Below are 21,835 nucleotides of genomic sequence, written 5' to 3' on the forward strand. Positions count from 1 at the left end.
GACAGAGGTATTTCAAGAAATTTAAACTGAATTGGATTTTATCTCTTACCTTAAACGTTTTACTGTAAATTAAACAAATATATTAAGATCTACAAGGAATTAACAGTCACAAAAGTGAACGAAGTGTTATTTTGTATAATGAGCCCAAAGATAATAATTTCCATCTCAGCCAAGATATCTACAGTCATCAGACATACATTTACAGCCAAATCCCATCTGCCAACAAATTAATTTATTTTCAGTGTTTGAATAATCATATCTAGGTTGTCGGAGGTACAAAGTACAGTTGTGCATTATAGTGAATGACTGTTCCTGTTTGAAGAGAAAAATCTGTCTTTTGGCCCTGAAAGAAAAAAACTGAATTTTAAGTTCAGCCGCAGGGCAACTGAACACTAAAACACTGAGAGTGTTATTAGATCTTAAGAAATGAGTGCCATTCTTTTTGTCCATACTGAAAATGGCTAAACCGAATGGGAGTTTTAAACAAACATGAATATCACATTGACCCATCTATCCACAAATCCTATTTTTAAAAGGATATAAATAAGTATTCATTTTTTTTTCTCCAAAATGTCTTTTTGCTGAAGGTTTCTATTTTTCCTGCTACTATTTTATATCTTTTACATCCATTTTGCCAGTACAAGACAGTGACAGGAACGGAGCTGGGGTCTCGTCCAAAAGTTAAAGGTAAAATAAAAAAGGAACATTTCAGCTAAAAGAATACTCTAACATTATTTACAAATTTTGCGTACTAACATCTCCTGAAAACTCCTATAATACAGTGCGCTTTTCCTGGAAATGTCCTCTGTGTGAGTTCTTTCAAGGCAAGAAAGGGTGTTTGTCTATTTTTCAATCACAAAGAACCCATTCATGCTGAAATTAATTTCTTAACCTTAGTTCATTCTATTTTCTATTTGGTCTCCTTTACTTTGGAGATATTCCCTGAAAACGAACTGACAGTAACTCTTCAGACGTGCCACACCCTTCAAAGCCAGAATGACTGCTTTGGGGTTATAATCCGTACACTTAGAGTTTCCAGGTTTCCCTGTGTATTAAGCACTGTCCTACATACGGATGCCAGGAAATCAATCAAATCTGGCGATAGCTTTCTGTTTACCTTTAAAAAGTGACTGTTCACTGCTATAAAAAATTGATACTGTAATCTAAACCAGATGTATAGCTCTTACTGAGGTGAAACCTGATCAGTCATCTGCATTTGACAAGCAGGAACTGGACGAGAAGCAGCTTTTAATAAAAAACTGCATACAGAATCTCTCCTTTCTATAAACCATTCTACAAGAAGTTCTCTTTGCCTGTATTTATAAACATTTTGCACCTAGTGGCAAGCAAAGGAAAACACTGCACAGTCATTATGTCCTGCAGAACTGTATCCACTCGGAGAACCTATGCAGTAACAAGAGCAAAAAATCAAGCAACATGACGGAGTCAAAACCAAAATCCAACCCTGCTTACACTTTGCTCTGTATCCGAAGCACTATCCCTTAAAGATCAAGTAGAAAAAACAAGGACAGACAACTGTGTATAAAATCCTGCTATAGTACCACAGAGTGCCAGTACTGCAAATTTACGAGAAAGGGTTAAACTTATGGCTTCATAATAAATTTAAATATAATACTCTGACATTCCTCATCCTTTTTCCAGCAGAGGCACTCCCAAAACATTAATTAAGCCTGTACATGACTGGCCTGTACAAGTCTGTAAACTGTAAAAGGGGATAAATCTACCCATCCAGTTACAACCTTTAGGCTGGAGAACACTGGCTGTTTCAAATTAAACAGTATGAGCAGTTGAGACCATAAAATACAGATGAAATTGCAGGAGGAATCAAAGGAGGGAAAATGTAATTGCTTGGTTTGGAATAAGAAGGGATATGGTTTATATTTCTTTACTTTTGTTTACATCTCATGAGAACTCCAAGGAACAAGCTCTTCTTACCTGTGAGTACATAATCATACCGGTTGACCTTGTTCAGCTTAAGTCCTTCATACAGTTCATGAAGTTCATCTGAATTTAACACCTGACCCTTCCAATGGGCATAACCTGCAAAGTAAATGCAAGTTCATTTTTCAAGAGCTAGATTTTCTATTTACCATCACACAGATTATACACTTGGAGGAACCGTGTCAGGTATTAGCACCAGAAAGCATTTCCACCTCCTCTTCTGTAAAACGCTGTTGCCAAACTAAAGCTGTTGTCAGCAGAACAGTTAATGTGCTCAACTTCTTCTTAGCACCTCTGTTTCCCAGAGGAACTAGAGTGACTAAACTGGAATTTGAGACTGTCCATTTATCAGCAAATCGAGCAGAGCACACATAAGCTGCTGCAGGTTTTCCCATGGAGCCTACACAACTATTCCTTTCCCATGTAGAGGGGGACAAACGTATGTTTTAGACTTCACTGAAGGACAGTATCAGTATAATCTATTTTTATTATTGAATACTACAAAAAAAGAGAAAGAGATTGACAGCTACACAACAAGCTTAAACTGTCTTGTGGATCTGTCTGGACACAGGCATGCAGCACTGCTGCACCCATCAGACACAGCATTCTCTGGGACCTGCATGTAACGAACAGAGTGACCACAGTAGAACAGTCCTGGATGCCTTTTAAAAATACAATGTCATCTGACAGACTTTCTTCTAAAATTAGCACAGTTTCAATGCTGAGGATCCTGGAGGAGGCAAATGAGTATCAGAAAGACACTATAAACAGACAAATAATATCCTTACACTCCTATCCTTGAATGGACTCTTGAGAATTACAAGCTGATATTCTTGGCTGAGAAGTGGATGGAAGATGAATCTACTTGGGAAAAGCTGAACTGATTTCAGCCAACCATGGACCAAGGTCCACCGCAGGCAATTTCAAGGGGGGGTGAGGGGGGGAAATCTACCTGGACAGGCTCTAAACATGTATTGAGGCATGAATGCACCTTGCACCTTTGCATCAAAGCCTACCCATCTAGATGACAGCCATCATTGCCTTGTATATAAGAACAGGCCTTCCTCCAGGATATTAGATGAATGAAGCACCCACAATTTAAGTCTTCCAACCTCCATAAACTCAGAGTTTATTAAAAAGCTTATCTTTTTATTAACTGAAATTAGGATAAGTGAAGTGTTAAATGAGGTATCTTCTTCCACACCACCCGCACGTGAAGACAACGGTATTTTGTTTAAGTTCTGCTCTTGGAGTTAGAAAATTCTGTGATAAAAACTGCTGGCTTTGATTATCACTCTAAACTGTGTTATTAGAGAAACTGCCAAAAGGTGCCTAGAGCCTAGGATAAGCACATTTTTCAGTTTTCCTTCTTAAGAATGCACATACACCCACAGTCGGGTGAGCAGATGGATCATATTGTTCTCTTCAACTCACGAAGGCCTAGCCTCTAAAACACGACTCACTGCCAGCTGGTTGACTCACATCAGCCACGACAATCCCTTCCCCAGCAAACGCTTTCTCAAAAGTCTTTGTGAAGAAAGGGACAAGTGAGGGATTCCCGTATGGCAGGGTTCTAGTCGCATTGTGGAACAGTGATATCCAAAATGGCAACGCTTAACACCTCAGCACACGTCTAGCCCCAAGTATATGGGAAACCCTTGACTACAACTAACTGAAGTATTCGGCTTCTTTAACACATATGCGGATGTTTGTTCTGTCACATCTGCAGCTTCAGAGAGAATTACCTGCCCTCTCCTCCTCCCCTAATCTCTACTTCTATTAGCACTGCAAAGCCAGACTGCACAGGGACACAACACAGCCCCTTTTACTTCATTGTGCCCATCAATGGAACCAAGTGCAGTTTTCACCCAGAGTCAAGGTCAGCTGGCAAGAACAGTCATTCCTCTTACACATGGCCATAAAAACAACTACGATAGATTGTCCATACAATCTAGATACTCTTGGGAGCCATTTCTATAAACGGACCCTGCACATTCACTATTTAACTAAGAGTTCATCTTCTTATGTCAAGCCATCTTAAACAGTCAACACACAGGGTCCGTGCCACACATCCTCCACCAAGGGAGGGAAATAAATATGGAAACAAAATGTTAGGTAGCAGCCCAGCTTAGCTCAGAAACTGGTAAGTTACCCACATGGGGCAGGGACATTGTCCCAACTCTGTAGCAATGATTTCCAAGGGTATCTACAGGATCCTTTTTACCCCCTGGTAACACATGCAATACAACCTGAAGTCTAATCACACGATAGCTGGAGGAGAAAAAAGCTTTAGGGAAGCCCCAGCTATTCAGACAGAAGAAAAAGGGCGATGCCTTCACTGGATCCGCAGAGAACTGTGATCTCACTAGGAGATGAATTACGTTCGAGTAAGAAGAAACAAACAAAATCAAAACTGGCAGCAAGGTGGAAACCACCCTAAGCCCTTCCCCCAGGGCAACTTCATGTAACTTGACGAACAAGGGGCAAAACCCACGACTCTGCATTTATCCTACTCTCCTGGTGGAATAACAAGCAAAAAGCAGCTTCTGTAGTGGACAGAAGAAAAAGCCAGTTACTGATGTTCAAAAAGGGTTTCACTAACTTAAGAATGGATACCCTGTGGTCCCAGGAAAAGGGAGAGGGACTGTCTTGAAAGGGGAAAGGCATGAGGGTAAGGTCCAGCAAAAATCCAGACAGATACTGTGTGGTCAAAAAACCACTGCATAGCCCTGAACCCAAAGCTAGTTAGCAGGGAATGCCAACAGCAAGGTTAAACATGTGAGGTCCAATGGGCTTTAGGGAAAAGTATGAGAGTAGAGTTAAGGATGTTAACGAGGAATCACTGTCTTCCTTGGCTAGGCATGAGAACTCAGCTGGCAATGAGCACATTTGAAGGCACAGAGTTGCCTTGCAAGACCTAAAATAAAGTCAGCTTCCTAGAAATGTTACCCCTGTGCCTACACCACTTCATATGAATATCTGAAAAACAGCAACTGAAAACACACAATCTTCTGCTTAACTGTCCGCTTACTGTAACTCCTACTCTGCAATAGTATTTCCACTGTGGCACTCCTCATCAATACAGAAGTTCAGTCTCACAGTACCTGGCTCTTTGCACACGTCATACAAGAACCACAGCCAAGAAAACTAAGAATGAATTTCAAGTTTGCACTTTGCAAAACAACTGCATCCCATTAGGACACTACAGAGCTGATGAGGCATAGCAGCTAGATCAAATGATGACTCTCTTATCTTAGATATGAAGGTGAGATCTTGGCTTGTATCTTCCACAGAGGAAGAAAGCCGAGTCTCAGTGCTGGGCTGAGAGAGCAGAGAGAATCATGATGCAGCTCTCCAAAACTGCACTTGGCTCGGACTGACTGCATTAGTCTCCCAGATTAGTAATAATTTTAACCATACGGATGAACATTTAAACATCTTTATACCTCTTATGCATATCGGTGTTATGGCCTTTTATTGCAATTAAATGTTATATATTTGCTTTTAAGCAGACAATGGAATGTAAAACAGTTAAGATAGGATGCCTCTTTCACTTATCCCTCTAAAATGATAAACGTATTCATTAGTCACCAAGGAAATATCTTGGTTCATCTGTATGAAAAATAAAAAAAGAACACAACTAAGAGAGGCAGATAATACCACACCCAAGATGAATTTACGTACTTTTCTTTCCTGCCTTCCTCCACTGGTACATGTTTTTCTCCTTTGGAATGTATTTATAAGCCCCTTAATTACTTCCAAACACAAGGAAAAAAGAAAAGATAAAATAATCCCAGGCATACCAGAAAAAAAAAACAACCCACACCACAAACCAAAAAAACCAAACAAACCAAAAAAACCAAGCTACCACTTAAGTACAAGCAAGGCATGTAAGATTTCTGTTTTCCAACCCAGAACATTCTGTTCTGAGGTGTGAGTTCCTCCTGTGGTGCTCCCTGAAAAACTATTCCAAGCAGCTTCAGTAACCAAGTACTTCACATGGGAACAAGGAAGAAAGACCTAGTGTTTAAGGCACACGATGGGAAGGTAATCTGGTCCCAGCTGTGTCACAAAATTCACATGCAAAATCTGGCAGACAACCTGGTCCAAACACGACTTAATCTTCAGCTACCAGCAGGCCTTCAACACAACCAAATTCTCCACTGGATTTTTCACAGTTAGTCAGTGTGGGAGTGAAATGCTACCAGTGCATGCACAAGAGGAGATCTTTTCCTTTTGTCCCGCACTACACAGGTGTGAATGACTGTCTATGGGCGGCAGACTGTGAAGAATCACAACAATGAGATGTAATTATAATTTCTCATGTATTAGACCCACCAGCCAACCCAACTACCCACTACATACCCACCAAGTGGAAGTCAAAAGTGCTTTGCTTAAAAAGAAAATGCAAAGGAACAGAAAAAAAACTAGGCTATTTGTTCTGGAGCAGTTTCAAAGGTAGGATCTGGATGGCAAAATAAGCACATTATATGCTACCATTAGCTTAAAAACAAAAATGCAAAGCATTGAAGAATTAAAAATGCACCCCCAAAAAAATCAACAATACAAAAAAAAAAATCTAGATTTTTATTTTTGCACAGCAGACAATGAGATGCTTCTGCAAACAATACAGTAAAACAGAATAAAAAGCACAGAATCTTTGTAAGTTGCATGACAGCTTCTTTTATTTGTACATGAAGCATGATGCCATTCAAGGGTGAGTCATTCTAATCATAAAAGCTCCTCACCAAGCAACATGACAAACTGTGCTCCCAGGGGGACTGATTCAAAGCACATTTTCTGAATTTCAGGATTATCAGAGACTTAAGAAAGCTGAATTTTCTGAGCAGCAGTCAGCAGAAATAGGCCCATGGTATCTTACTAATTCAAAAACTGGGCAAAAGAAAAAGCAATGATTCACCAAAGAAAGTCTGTTAGTCATAAATTCTCTCTGCATTTTATCTTTTGCTGACAAGACCAGGTTTAAAGACAGGGATGGGGAAAGAAAGAACGCCATGTCCGAAACCTCACACACTTTGCTACCTGTGCCCCCTCTGGTATGCCACATTCTTTTAGAAACTGGAGTTCACAGATTTTGAAGCAAATATTTGCCCTTCAGCATTAATGCTGACCACAGAAAGGGTTCTCGTACAATCTTGTTCTTGTAGGAAAAGCAAGTTATCTTTGCCAGTTCATCCAGCACATGATTCCTGTGTACTGCGGCACTGCTCCAGAAACAAGCCACAGCCCACAGGCAGTCTCTGTTCATTAATCCTGCAGTGACACAGACAGCACGTATGTTGATTTGCAGGTACCAGTGCAAATTTGTGCGCAGGAACGCGTAAATGTTCAAGCTTGGAAAAGTCTTCGTATAAGCACATGACATGTTCCTACATGCTTCTCTCCAAGAGGAGGTGCAAAGCCACTGGGCTTAGAACCTATCCTTCAATTTAAGAAAGGGTAGAAAGGATTTAATGGAAAAAATGCTGTGTTAGAAAACCAGACCTGCCATAAAAGGGAATGTGTACCCTTCCTTTCTTTTCCATTCCTTCCCCTTTCAGTCAAATGACCAATACTTCTAAATATCATCTCCTCTAACTCATGCTTGGCAAGTGCCAAACACTTACCATATTGTGACTTCTTTTTTTCTGAAAGCTCTGCCTCACAAAGTCAGGAGATTGTGCACCAACTGTTTTTGTTTCTTTTTTAAATATAATAACGTGATTCCTAAAGACAAGGAGAAAAAATAAAAGCTCCAAAGATTTTCGACTTGTGATCGTTGAGACATTTTTGGTTTTGGGATGTCCATTCAGGCCTTCTTGATGGGAGGGAATCACTACTTTGTTGTTCCTTCTACTATCTTCACTGTCTGCCAAACCTTGAATGAAGCACTGGTAATCTTTCTCCAGCTATGATACTAACAAAAATCTCCCTTCTCTTCTGTTTTAAGAACCTCATCATCCTATTGATAATGTAATTTTCCTACTTTCAGACACATTCAGTTAATGGTCCAATAAAACCTCTATTAAGCTCTTTTAATGGCCTAGAAAGCCGATTTAATCTTGAAACTGAAAGCCAATAAATGACAGGTGCTCATCCTTTTTGAGCGCTGAGTTATTCCATGTGAAAAAACTGCTTCATTTCTAGAAGATTACAACTGTTTAACCCAGCTATCAAAAACTAAAAAACAAAAAATCCCAAACTCCAAAACTAAACATATTAAAGAAACGTAAGTCAAATCTAAGTATCTCGTAAAAACACGAGACAACCTTTGTACTGTGCCAAAGGATACAAGCGAAATAAGCAGCTTTTTGCCTGAGCCAGGAAGACTCCCACCTCTTGTTTAATTATTACCTCTTTTGTGCCTTTCCTCAACCAGCATAGATGGCTTTCTAGCTACCTTTGAAACACTCATTTCTTCTTCCCAGGGTGACACTAAATTCCTTCCATGATAGGAACATCTTATAACCTTTTGAAAGCTGCATGGAGCTCAACATAGTAAGAGAGGACAGAGGCTTCCTTGTCTGCTCTCTGTTCCAAAAAATGAGCAGTTTATTAATAGATCTGGACCTGTAAAACACTAGAAAAATCTCAAACTTTGCCTTTTTTTTTCGTTGAGAAACAATTTTTGCTCTTTTCCAACATGTTAAAGTCAGAATTTGTTCCTGTTTTTTTAAGACACCCTTAGACTTTCTTTATCTAGAGTAGATGTCTCCTCAAACAACCTGCTAGCACCATGACAGTAGATGCGTCTTGATCCAAAAATAGCAAGTCACTTGGAGAGCCTTTATGGGTGAAAGGTATTGCTAAAATAAACATACATTTCAGCTTTCTGTTGAAGAAATAAAGTCCGCTACCACTATGAGAGTTAGGAAGTCCAAAAGCATTATGCGAGTGCATCACGATCAGGCTTAGAACCCAAGTGAAAAATACAATCAAAAGTATTAACACCCCACCCTCTTCCTCCCTTCAGAATGTAATTTTAGGATACTTGCTAGCCACCTGGGTGAGCACACAGAGAGAGAAAACATCGCATCTAGCTCAGTATTCTTCTGATGTTTGGGTTGGTAACATGGTTATGAGTGTCATAAGGCCATAATGCACAGAAAACAGCACTGAAGACTCCTCCGTTCACAGGCCTGCCTGCGCAGATGGCCGTATTTGTGTTATTTCACTGTCTGAGTTAATTAGATTACTGCCTAACAAAAGAAACCTGCACTATGAAGTATCAGAGCAGGACATTACCACGTCATATCATGCCCTAATTCCAAATCCAGACTTATGTGACACTGAATCAAAACATAAAAACTACATTTCTGTCTTATATCCTGAAAATGTGAGTGAAAACATTAGACCGATCTCCTTTCCACTGTCATGCGATAAGGTGAGCCACATGTTGAGTAGAGCTGAGTGATTGTGAAGTGGTATCTGTAAGACATGTAAAATTTTACCTGTGTGGTTTGAAAACTGGACAGAGTTCACTGTATCGACTTCAAATCCCAAAACCTGTAACAGAACACAGGGGTATTTCTTTTACTAACACAGCTTTGTCCATATGTTATCAATATCACAAAACAGAAGAAAGGATTTATTTCCCAGTGCGTATTTAGAAATCTTGAGCACTGTTGTACAGCAAAAGCTGAGTCAACATACATGCAACATAAACAAACAATGCAGTACTCTACTACAGCAGTGGACATGGAACAAACGTGACATTAGCAACAGCCAAGAAAAACAGAGCTCTGGATCCTCAGGCTAGAGTTCATCTGGGGATAAGGATGGAGAGGCTGGTCCAGCAGCAACCACTGAAGCCCTGAAGAAAGCCTTGGCTACTCTTTCTTGGCAAGAAAAACAGTCTAAATTTCAAGGTACTAAACCAACGCAAAATATGGAGGGAGGATGCTGCTAGTATTCCAGAAAGGCAATCTTTCTAAAAGGAGGATAGAAGAATCTTAAAAGGGATCAATGTCATGAGCCATCCTTGGATTTCACAATTCAATACCAAGAGAATAGAAAGACATCAGAGAACTAATTTCAGGAATGATGAGGCAATCAAAGAGAGAGAGCTTTTAAAAACACAAACTAAAAAAAAAGCTAAAGCATGCTCTAGGAGCCACCTGCTACCTTGCATTACCAGCAATCCAAATATTGAAATATGTAAGAATTTGCTAGTGCGATCAACAAACACATTCTTGCTGCCCCAAAGAGATAAACCTCATGAAAAGAAGAACATCAATTCAGAAGAAAACTAATGAAGATTTTTAACCTGTTTAATACACGCAGGCACTGCTGTTCAAGCCTCTTTTAGACATTTGTATCTGCCATGAAACAAATTCTAATGCAATAGTGACATAACAGTCTGACATTTAATATTTCTTTCCACAACCTACTTGCTCTGAGTAAGAATTCCCCTCAAAAGATAAGCTGCTATATATGGCTTAGTGAGTCATACCGGGAGATAATAGTAATGATGCATCGCTGTTTTCAGGCAATTTGCTGGGGAGGGGGCGTGAACAAATGAAGCTTTCGCCAGTCACGTTTTTCACTGAGACGCACGCCTCTCCTTTTTCATCTCAAAGGCAACCCCTTCACATATATTAAAAATCTCTGGGTGTATCGTGCCAGACATTAGGTTTTCCCTGTGCATGTACTTTCTCTCACACATGAAAGCTGTTAAGTGATAAGCCCCTTATCTCAAACCCTGGGCCATTACAAGATGGAGGTACGTGCTGCAACCGGTAGTTCCTTCTGCTTGCAGGTGCTGCATTTCTGTCATTTCACAGCTCCGAGTCCACACAGGTCTTCACAGAACAAGTCTCTTCCTTCAGTACATAATAAAGCTTTCTGTTCATTCCGAACCAGAAAAAAAGTAATCTTACGTTAATGACAAACAGACTGGTGGGTTGTCTCAGCATGATCAAGTTAAAATTAACCTCAGCTTCTACTCTCACCCCAGTTTCTTGTTTCACCTTGGTGGATTTTATTCTAAAGACCCAGCGATGAAAGGGGTGAGAACATGGCAATACTGTTATGACCTTAACCTTGATGTTTGCACATGCTCTTCAAAGAAATAAATGAGAATACTGCTTCTAATGAGACTGTAATCCCATATTCAATTCCCGTCCCTGTAATGAACAGACCTAAAGATTTCTAATTTAATTCAAACATTGTGGCAACAATTGTGAATTAATCCATTTCTGTGCAATATTTAGATCACATCTCTCCAACCATTAAACACCTGACACTACAGAACACACTTACTATGATTTACTAGCTAATCAGGTTTACACCTAGTGCTTTAGGGAAGAGCATACACAACTGTTCATAGGGAGGGCTATTTTATAATACGGATAAGCACCGTACCAGCTGATGGTCACCAGAAACTGCAGTCCTTCTTTGTCGTCTCCACCAGCACTAGTTACCATTTGATTTCTCTACAAGTTTTTTTGTAGGATCAGGGATTTTTGGTTTACTTTAGCCAGTTTATCTGGTTCAATAAGCAGAAGGGAAAATACAAGGGCGGTCACCACTAACCTGACACCTAGCTGTCTCCAAGAGGCTCAGCTGTACACTTGGTAACAGGGAGTTAAAGAAAGTGCTTTTGAATAGTTGAGGAGAAGTCACAGACAGCTCAAATTCAGCAAAGGACCTTTCTCGCCAGTGCAAAACAGGCTAAAAAACCTTTAAAGGTCTCCCTAACAATCACTTAATGGTGATAGTCAGTTTCTAATTTGCCCTAAAGTTTAGTTTTGAATAAACCTATATGACCATAACCTAACACACCCAATTCAGCAGTTCTCTAGTTCTGATTCAGCCCTCAAAATAAGCCACGGTTACTGTACTTCAAGGAATTTCCTTTTACAAAGATTCTTATCAAAACAAAGACTAATTTAAAGACATAAAATGTCACTTAAAAAAAATCAAAGTACAATTCAACACCCTAATTAATACTACCTTCAAAGCGAGAGCAACAGACGCAGAGGTCCACGCTTAGTATAAAGTATTAAAATAAAAAGAATGTTGAAGTCATGCTAAACCACCATGTGTTTGCTACCAAGTCAAACTGAATTGAAAAGTCTCATGGAATTGACTCATCAGAAGACAACCTGAAGACACAGTATGTTGAACTGCTAAAAGCAGCTTTTGACAGCAATCATCTCTTCTATGGCTAGAGAGAAAATTGTCTTAATTTTAGTTTGTGTAGTTCATTTTAACAACCTGATCATTTAAAGTGGATAAGGAAATGTTATCTTCTTCCTTCTACCAACAAGTAAAAAATAGTACTAGTAGCTAGCATCCTAGCATATCTAAAGGACCATACATATCAGGAACAGGTTCTGTTTCACTGAATGAGGAATACTTTCCCTGCGTACAGAGGCAGCTGTCTTCAAAAAGAGGTCTTGTTAAATGCTTTTAACATTTATTCATGTATTTAAATTCTTGGGCAGAGCTAACTAAAAGAACTGATTTTGAGGTGTTGGTTTTTTTTAATTAAAATGTCTACCCAAAACAGATGTTAAATAAATCTTAAATGAAAGTTAACTACATGATTAGAAATACACTATTTTCGTATGTACAAACCTAGAAAACTGAGATAAGAGCAAACATATTGAATCAGATACAACATACAAAAAGAAAAGTCTGCCTCTCACATTTACACACAAGAGTGCCAAATATCACCCCAAATTAGGCATTTAGTTGGATATCAATAATTTTTGCAATGACATAAAACCAGTAAGAATCAACCTTTCCTTTGGAAAATAACTAGAAAGTACAAACTCAAAACACGACTAAATTCAATTATATCAAGTTTCTTGGTTGTTGATATGAAACATTTAAATTACTTATTTTAATTCATGCATTTAAAATCAGTGCACCCTAGTTACTGGTGGTTTTTTCTACACAGAGAAACAAGCCTCTCTATGATTGTGAAGTAAGTACATATATATATATATGCGCCAGTTAAATTGTCACCTCACCTCCTTTCCGTATTTTGTGAGCAATCAAAATGCTGTAATTCAGCAAAGACTGCAAGTGAAACAGTAAATAAATATAAAGTTAGATCTGTACAGTAGTTTTGGGGCGTTCAGTCAATGGAAAACATATTCAAGCTGGTAATGATTTATCAGGGTCCACTGAAATCTACAGCTGTCTCTACACTTCACTCAAAAAATACAGTAGGAGGCACAAGTACGACTCTGCCAGGTCCACCTGTGTGAAAAATGCCTTTACACTGACAGTTTCACCCTACTCTCTCTGATGTACCACTTCCCCTTTGCTTCCTGAATTTCTTTGCATATCAGGCCGTGATGTTTGCAAAATGACCCAACTTTGGGTGTTAAACTGTCATTTTTCCATGTGTGTAGGCACGTATGTGTTCTTTGCACCTCTGTGTAAATAAACTGAAGGAACTCATTTCACTTGGATTTTGCCTGTGTCAGAACTAACACCTTCAGACCGTATTTGATTAGTGTGAGGACTGAGCTTACTAAGAAATGCACAATAACAATTTAATGCTTCTCTGTATCAGCTTGTAGACAGTCTATACCTGTGTTACTTCCCCTGCTCCCTGTAGAAATGGTTCTGTGGTGATACTGCTGCCTCTGGTTTTGGAAACATAGGTTATGGCAATTACTTTGCAAGCGTCCAGGGCTCCAGCTGCCAGGGACATATATCATCTACGTTACCATTCTCCTCGGTTTTGGATGACCTGGTCTCTTACAGGCCCTCCAGTACAGAATAATTCCTGTTTTCCACTCTCTCCCTCTGCTGTCATTCTGTATAAGTATCATTTGCCCACAGAACTGCAAATCCTGGGCAAATCTAAACCCATAGCCAGTTTGGGTAAGGATGATAAGCACTCTTCAAACGAAGAGATAACTGAGTTCACCCTAAATCTCTCAGCCTCCAGCCTAAACACACGTCAAACAATGTTTTTTCTTAAGACCCAAACTAAGGTTGCCTATATCACATCATAAAGTGACATTTACACTGATTGAAGTCTCAGAGGAAAATGGATGATTGCAACATATTTTTTAAGTATCTTCAAGCAAAGGAGGCAGAACTGTTACATTTCTAAAAATAAATTACAAAACTTCAAAACCAGAGAAGTTTTGTACTTGGAAGGGCCAGTTGGCAGATCTGAATGACACAGTTCAGAAAAATATTTGGAACATTAAATCAAAATACACACACAGGAGCAGAACGCATTTGAAGAAACAGCTAGCATGAAACACATACTCCAACATTATGCATGAGACCAAACTGGGCTTAGCTCTTCCTCACAAATACCTGAAGGGACAAACATAATCCAGTTCTTCTCATGCTGTAGAAAGGGCTATCCCAGCCCTGCAAAGAGAAGGTGCATCACCCATGCAGGCACCTAGTCTACAGAACTATCAGAACGTACTAACAAGTGCTCAACAGGAAAAAATCAACACATGAGAAAGGAAAAGACTTCAAAATACATGGACAACCTCTGAAAGTGTTGGCTCTTTTTACAAAACTGGACCAACAGCCTAGTTTTCCTCAAAGAACATAAGTATTTTAAATTTATATCCACCCACCAAGCCACAAATTAAAAGACAAAAAAATGGATCTCCTTCAGGATTCAAATTTTACAAATGATACCAACAACAACCCAAAGACCTACACAGACAGAAAGTGTCTTAAGTTACATACGTTATACATATAGCTAGATCTCAGTTCTGGTTCACCTCTAAAAATGCAACCTTTTGGACTTTGCCACTGTGTTTATGCATGAATTAGCACTTTCTTTAAAATTTACAGCCTCTCTTCCTCTCCCTTCTAGAAAACATTTCAATCATACATATGCTGAAACATGCTATTTTGTCACTGCAGAGAACTAGTACCTAAGATTGTTAGAAATGAAAGATCACAAACATACATTTCCTGCAAGAGGACAGCCTAAGTTGTGCCTGTTATGTGGGGGGGGGAAGGGGGACTGTAAAACAACAAGAGAAAGAAAACTGTTCCACATTATGGAAAATTGTGAGCGTAGGAACAGAGAAATTAACAGGAAGATTTTGAAGCAAATGCAACATCTCAAATTCAGTTTTAATGATTGCTAAGCTTTATGTTTATATTGGTATAATCTACATTATGTACCAGTGGTCTGCAGACAAATAAACGTACTCATTTTTACCTCCTAGTCCTATTTGGTATTTGACTGTTAACACCACCTGAGATGAAAAACTGTTCACTTCAAAGATTAACTCTGCCTCAGAGTAAATATTAATATAAGTTCTCATTTAGTAATTTTATTTACCCTGATAAATGCTTAGAGAAATGTGAAAAGCCGGTACTGAACTGCTTCTGTTTAAAATTTGTATTGCAGATTTACTATGATTCTGCAAGGAAAAAAGTAAATTTTCAAAAGCATCACACACTTTGTAGTACTGAAGAAGTTCTCCTTTTCCTTGTCTGTATTCAGTTTTGGGGGGTGGGGGGGGGTGTTAAACCCCCCCCCCCGAGATATAAAAATCTTAGTTCTCCAAAATGTGCAAGAAAAAGTGTCACTTGCTTTACATGAACTTCTGAACTGAACTACATTTTATTTCTTTCCTGGGTACTAAACATTAGGAACAAACAATTTCCAAGGCACTATATTACATATGTATAGAAACAGAGGTTTAGAGGGGGCTGAGACAGATGCTGAGGAATGGCTGTCTTTGGAGGTTTCCACAACCCAAGGGGACAAAGCCCTGAGCAACCTGGTCTGAACTCCGTGCTGACCCAGCTTTGAGCAGGAGCCTGGACTGGGGACCTCCTGACGTCCCTTCCAGCCTGCGTCACTCCGTCATTCCATGATACCGCTACACACGAAAAGCTCAGCTTTACCTGCTGTAGAACTCCATGTGTAAAATCACACAAAATATCATCACCTGCTACCCATCCTAAAGTTCTGGTTACAAGGATAAAAACCAGTGGTATGGTATATTTACACTATCACCTATGCCAGCTTTGTCAGTAAAGATAACATGTTCTTTGCTGTTAAACGATCAGTGGACCAATTTAACTAGAATTTTTTACTTTGTACTTAATTTAGACAACCTTAGAGAACAATGACCTACTTCTGCAAAAATGAAATTCAGCTAAAAATACCTCTCTATTCTGCAACACGGTCAGTACATATTTCCCTCTTTGGGCACTGGGTTTATGCCTCCAGTTGCATTTCATTTTAAGGTCTGAAACTAAAACCACAAAGCAGCACTGCAGCTCAAGTCTGAGGAAAAATCTGGAACAGTGAGTGAAAGGCGGGGGGGGAGGGAGGAAGCAGTGTGAGTAAGAAAAAAAAAAAGATTGTATAAAACCAGACTGCATACATGTTTCTTCCATAGTATTTATGCACCCTGATACACGCTTACAGGTTGCTATCTATATTTCATGAAACAAAGCTGAGACCTCCATCCAAAGCCTCCAGTTCCTTCAAAGTTCTTAATTTTGGAAAACGTTAGCTTTATGGTTTATGGAAAAAGGATGATTCTGTTTTAATTAATACTCAAATAATAAACCATCCAAGCCAGGTATGTCCTGTCCTTAGCGTCAATGGATGGTCAGAGGCTGATTAATTAGAGCAAAGTAGCAGTAAATATTAAGAATAGTGAGAAGAAGGTTAGCACAGGCTATACAAGTGAACCAAAACCATCCAGTTAGAGCCTAAAAAGGCAGCACAGTGAACTGTGCGCAGGATTCCAAATCAAGGATTCAGATATGTAAACTCAACTGTGCTACTGATTAATTTTTCTTTACCAGGCAAGATCAAGACACAGGTATATTTTCAGAAACAACCACTAATTTCAGCTGCTTTCCTAATCGATGACTAAATTGTGATGCCTAGGAATGATTCATGAAGTCATAAAACCCAGGCAGATCTCACTGCTTTCATTTACAAGTGATGCTCAGGTTTTCTTTATTGCAACCTGGCTCAGACTCTGATCTTAGCTCCACTAAAATCTCTTTTGGTAAGAACAAGTCCTCTGTTTCAAGAGGTCAAGCTTTCCAAGTCATGGGGAAGTGCTTTGACTTATACAAATTAAAGCACACAGTAGCATTTTAAAAATCAGAAGTGAGTATTTAAGAGCAAATCCTACATCTCCAATATATACACACAAAATACAAATAAACACACAATTTTTTTATTAAGCTTAAGAACATGTGAAGTTTATCCCAATACAAACATCTTAACTGTGACTATGAATTTTAATTAACATACTTAATAATTGCCTAATTACAGACTTGCTTCTCTACCTTCACAGACACCGTTAACACAAGGAAATTCAAGAACAAGCTGAGTTGGCATAATGCACTTGAATAAATGGTTCTGAACCAAAAAAAGACACTAAAAGCAGACAGGTATACTAAGAGAGCATGTTTGGTGCCCCAGGCAAGGGGAAAGCATCTCAAAAGTATTAATGAGTAGCCCACCAGAACCATGATGTGTGTACTGAAAGCAAAACGGTTGGCCTGAGCAGGACTGCACAAAGCACACTGATTAACTTCAGAGGGCCTTTATCTGAGAGTATGCCACAGCAACACAAGACCAATCAAAGGCTTGAAGTGTCCCACTATAAGACCGTATTTTCTTCCAGAGGACCTCCCTCCTCATCCACACTGCAATCGTAGCTGGCTGTATTGCTGTTAACAGGACACATGTACGGTAGGCCCTCCATCAACGGGAAAATCACACTTGTAGCAATGTAACACTGACAGATGCATCAGTTAAAGGGCAAGTTTTATAGCATAAAGACACACATTAATGAAGAGGGTTACAGAGATTTAAATACACAGTATTTAGGAAGAATTTTGAAGAAATCTTGTGGCAAGTCCCCAAACTGCTGACTTTTAACAGAACGCGTATATAATCCAAACACAGAATTAGCCAGTAATACCTGTATTTGTCTACAAAATCACTGTATCACATAAACCAAAACCATCCCTTCCAGTTTTTTTAGATACGTTAAAAATGAGCTTAATTGAAAGTCATTAACAGAATTAACTTTAATGCCACAGTTAAAATTACTCTGTCAAACAAGGTAATTGAGTTTTGGGGTTTTTTTTGCTAAGCAATGGCAGCGATACTTTCCAGTAAGAAAGCCTGTGTATCAGGCCATGAAGCCATCCATGTATCTGTTGTATTACAGGTGATTTGCATGTGTGAACTTCACCTTACCCAGCCACTACTGTAGTTCCAGTGAATATCATTGCTCCATTATCTTCCTCTGGACATGGAACAGATACATATTTTGAAAGGCTGAATTTCTGTAATCAAATTAATTTGGAAGAGAAGAAAGAGAAAGGATTTCCCAGTTGCAGCTTGCACTTCTCACTGTGTGCCAGCTCTTTCACTTAATTGCATCTCCTTCCATTGGATATGCAATCAAAAAAACACACATTGTACTGGGTGTAGAAAATTAGAACACAAATTTAGTTTGAGAAAAGGAACTTGGGAAAAAGAAAAGGCATGTCCCAGCAATTAGTGAAGCAGGCACAATTGCTAGCGTGGGTTGATAAACTGAACTGAAACTGCTATTGACTAACCCAATCCTTTTTTTCTCTTTCTGAGCTTTTAATAAACCATACCAAGCACAAAATGAGAACTCTGTACCTATAATATAGCTGTATTTTAGTGCAGCATTTGACAAAGCATTGCAAAGAAAAATCGTTAAGATACCAGAGATACTGTACTAGGATAAAAACACAAGAGCAAATGAGCTAGCTTAGGAACAGGGATGCTGGAGGTATTGTTGGTGATTCATTAACCCAGAGCCAGGTAACAAATAGGCCACTTCAGATTCTGGGGTTAGATACAGACCATTACAAAACTGACAATAAAAAACATAGCAGATGACCTTGAGGAAAAAAAAAGTTGTTTCACCAGTGACAAAGGGTTTAAAAAAAGCCTACAAAATACACTATACAAAGACTATGCAAACAATGCACACACATACACAAAAAAATCACGAACACACATCAAACTATCTGGTTAGAACTGTTCACCCTCACACTAAAGAAAAAATCCCTGAAAAACCACAAACCACCATGCCTCCAAGTCTTTACCTACCTGAACCTATCTTTCACCTCATCTTCTTGTACTCTCAAGTCAAACTCCATGCATCTCAAACTGTTTTCATTTCCTCCCCAAGTTAGCTTTCCAGTTACCAAAGAATACATGAGAGGAAGCTAGGTGTGAAGGAGTCTGGGATATTTTATATACACTGTAGCCACATTTATTTGATGTTTCATTATTGCTCTATGGCCAAAAGTTCTACAACACCTAGCCCTACATCAGCAAAAACAAGACAAGATGATCACCTCAGGTAGCCTAATGCCTGTTTCTTCAGTGACACTCCGTCTTCACCTCTGATCAACTGCTCACCAGTTTTCAGGATTTACAAGCTGACTTCAGCACTGGACACCACAGAGTACACACTACAGACTGGAGCCGAAAACAAATGCCTCTCTCTTCTGCCAGAGCTGACTGCAATCTTTGTCAAAGTGCTCTGGTAAAATCGGTACTTATTGAGAATTTGCAGATGGGCTGATGTAGCTGTAACATCATGACCATCTGAACAGAAAAGACTAGAACAGGCTGAGACTGCAGTGAACTTGTTCTACAAAAGTTTATATCTTGATTTTTCTGAAAAGGCTTGCAACGTAAGTACATATCAGGCAAAATTTACAATAAGGATAATAGTGCCTTAAAGATGCTCCTCGAAATAAGCCGTAGAGACACAGGAATGCTTCAAAGCAAGTACCATCAGGTCACTCAGTTTCACTTTCCACCCTGACAAACTGATGGGTATGCTTTGCTAACTATTCAATGCAAGATACTAAGAAGACATAAAATACATTCCTTTATCAAAAATCCCTCTAAGCTCTTTTGTTCAGCACTAAGAAATTCCTTGTTCTACATCATCAGCATTTTTTCATAGGCTACTCAAACAAATAGCCTCTGTGGCTGCAAGATGCACATGCTTATTACTGTTACTCCATGCATGACACCAGTTCAGGATCAGCCCAACTGCAGTCAAAAGATTTATGGTATAGCTGCTCTATTAACCTTCCCACAGGCAGGAAGTCATTCCTTCCATCTGGGGTGGGACCAAGTGATGGATCTGCAAGACACTGATTTATAAGGGCTAAGGTAGTGAAAGACAAGGAAATAACAGCTTCTGCTTCCCCCTTCACTCCTCCCACTAAAGGACAAACACAAAAAGGAGAATGAGGTGGTGCTGTGGGTGTATGACTGCCTTCAACCCAAGAAATACATTTTTCCTCCCATCATGAGATTCTGTTTACTGCTGGATAACAATGACTTTACATACGGATTTCAAATGGAGAAGTTGCAGCTCACATATTCTTCTGAAAAACTGTAAAATCTGCAGGTTCACTGCAAATTTCAGATTCATCATCTTCATGCTGCTTCCTTCTACATTTGGATGTAATTTGACAAAAACACCATACTTGTCACTGCAGACTCCTGCCAACTGGAATCATGCACAGTGCTACACAAGGAAGTTTACAAACACTGATTAGGAGAGGCAGACACACAGAGCAACAACAGGTCCAACAGGCATAGACTTAACCTCTTGTTAATTTTCATGAATGAAATTGTAGATGAGAGGGGAAAAAATATTCAACAACACATTATATTCTCCTGATTTTTATTTTAGTTTTCTTTTTAATCCCGCTGTTCACATTTTGGATAGCTAGCTCTTCCACCACCAGTCCAGCAAGGCGTGCCAAGCACATTATGTATGTCTAAGCAGGAGTCATCCTACAAGAAAGACATTTGTTTTATCCAGCACATATGCTTTATTTTGCCTTCTTAGGTAAACTACAAATGGATCCCACTCTCCTATCAAAGCTTTAGATGTTAAACTGCAAGATAACAGATGCTTGAAAAAATGGAACAGGAAACAACTTCCTGAAAGAGGCACCACATTATGTAAACATCACACCAAGGCCACCACAGAGAAAGACTGAAGCTTCTAGAGAACAGTTAAATGTCTCATCAGTTCCTTCAGAGCAAGCAGATGTCTTGGACAAGAGCGTACTTTGAGCAATGTTTCATTCAGTGGATGCCAGGTGCAGGCGCCTGGGCCTTGCTCCTGCCTCTGGCACCGCGGTTGCACCAAAAGAGCTGTCTGTGGGGCTATGTAGGGAACTGGATCAGGAAACTGACTCACAAGACAAACAAACATTTTCTTCTTTTCCATCTTCATCAAGTTATTTATAACCTGGATGACTTCTCAGAGCAGTTTACCACATGACCTCACAAAATGACCTTCCTTGAAGGTTGAAATGGACAGCAAAATAGTGCAGGTGGAAAAACCAGCTGCTGATGGTAAGCAGAGAGCAAGAGTTTCTGAGGCTGCCTCTGCTACTGAAGCCAGCAGATCGTGAAACTATATCCTACAGGACAGGTAACAATACAAAACCTCTGAAATTTAAACACTAAGTTGCCATGTATTTGGTTCTTGTATGGATGAGCAGAGGCACAATGTTACTTCCACTAACTACAGTGAGAACAGAAACAACCATCCTCAATATAAAGCTACCAGCAATATTTGACTACAAAAGGAATGAGCTGGCACAGAGATGGTAGCTTGTGCTGGTCCACAAACAGCAACAACAAATAATTGATGCGCCACAGGAAATACTACCCCTGCTGGCCTCAGTTTTAACCATTTTTTAAACATTTTTTTCCATTTCTGTTAGGTGCTCAGAGTGTCTGGTGGCTTCCACAGGCAACATGATGTCCACCCTTATGAGACAGGGGCTGTATTCTGCGAGAAAAGTGAAAGTAGAATCACAGAATCATAGGTTGGAAAAGACCTCTAAGTCAACA

At 39.4% G+C, this 21,835-nt stretch overlaps 1 protein-coding gene across 1 annotated transcript in view; it reads right to left on the reverse strand.

The window, feature by feature from the left end:
- PDXK (pyridoxal kinase) overlaps positions 1 to 21,835 on the reverse strand; it is a 53,117-nt gene that overhangs the window by 22,449 nt on the left and 8,833 nt on the right. Inside the window, exons 2-3 of the mRNA XM_075431230.1 lie at positions 9,414 to 9,468; positions 1,957 to 2,061 (exon numbers count right to left, since the gene is read on the reverse strand). Of these exons, the coding sequence (XP_075287345.1) occupies positions 1,957 to 2,061; positions 9,414 to 9,468 (160 nt within the window). The remainder of the gene's footprint in view (positions 1 to 1,956; positions 2,062 to 9,413; positions 9,469 to 21,835) is intronic.

This window comes from Opisthocomus hoazin, chromosome 1 (genome assembly GCF_030867145.1).
Source record: "Opisthocomus hoazin isolate bOpiHoa1 chromosome 1, bOpiHoa1.hap1, whole genome shotgun sequence".
In the NCBI taxonomy this organism is placed as follows: Eukaryota; Metazoa; Chordata; class Aves; order Opisthocomiformes; family Opisthocomidae; genus Opisthocomus; species Opisthocomus hoazin.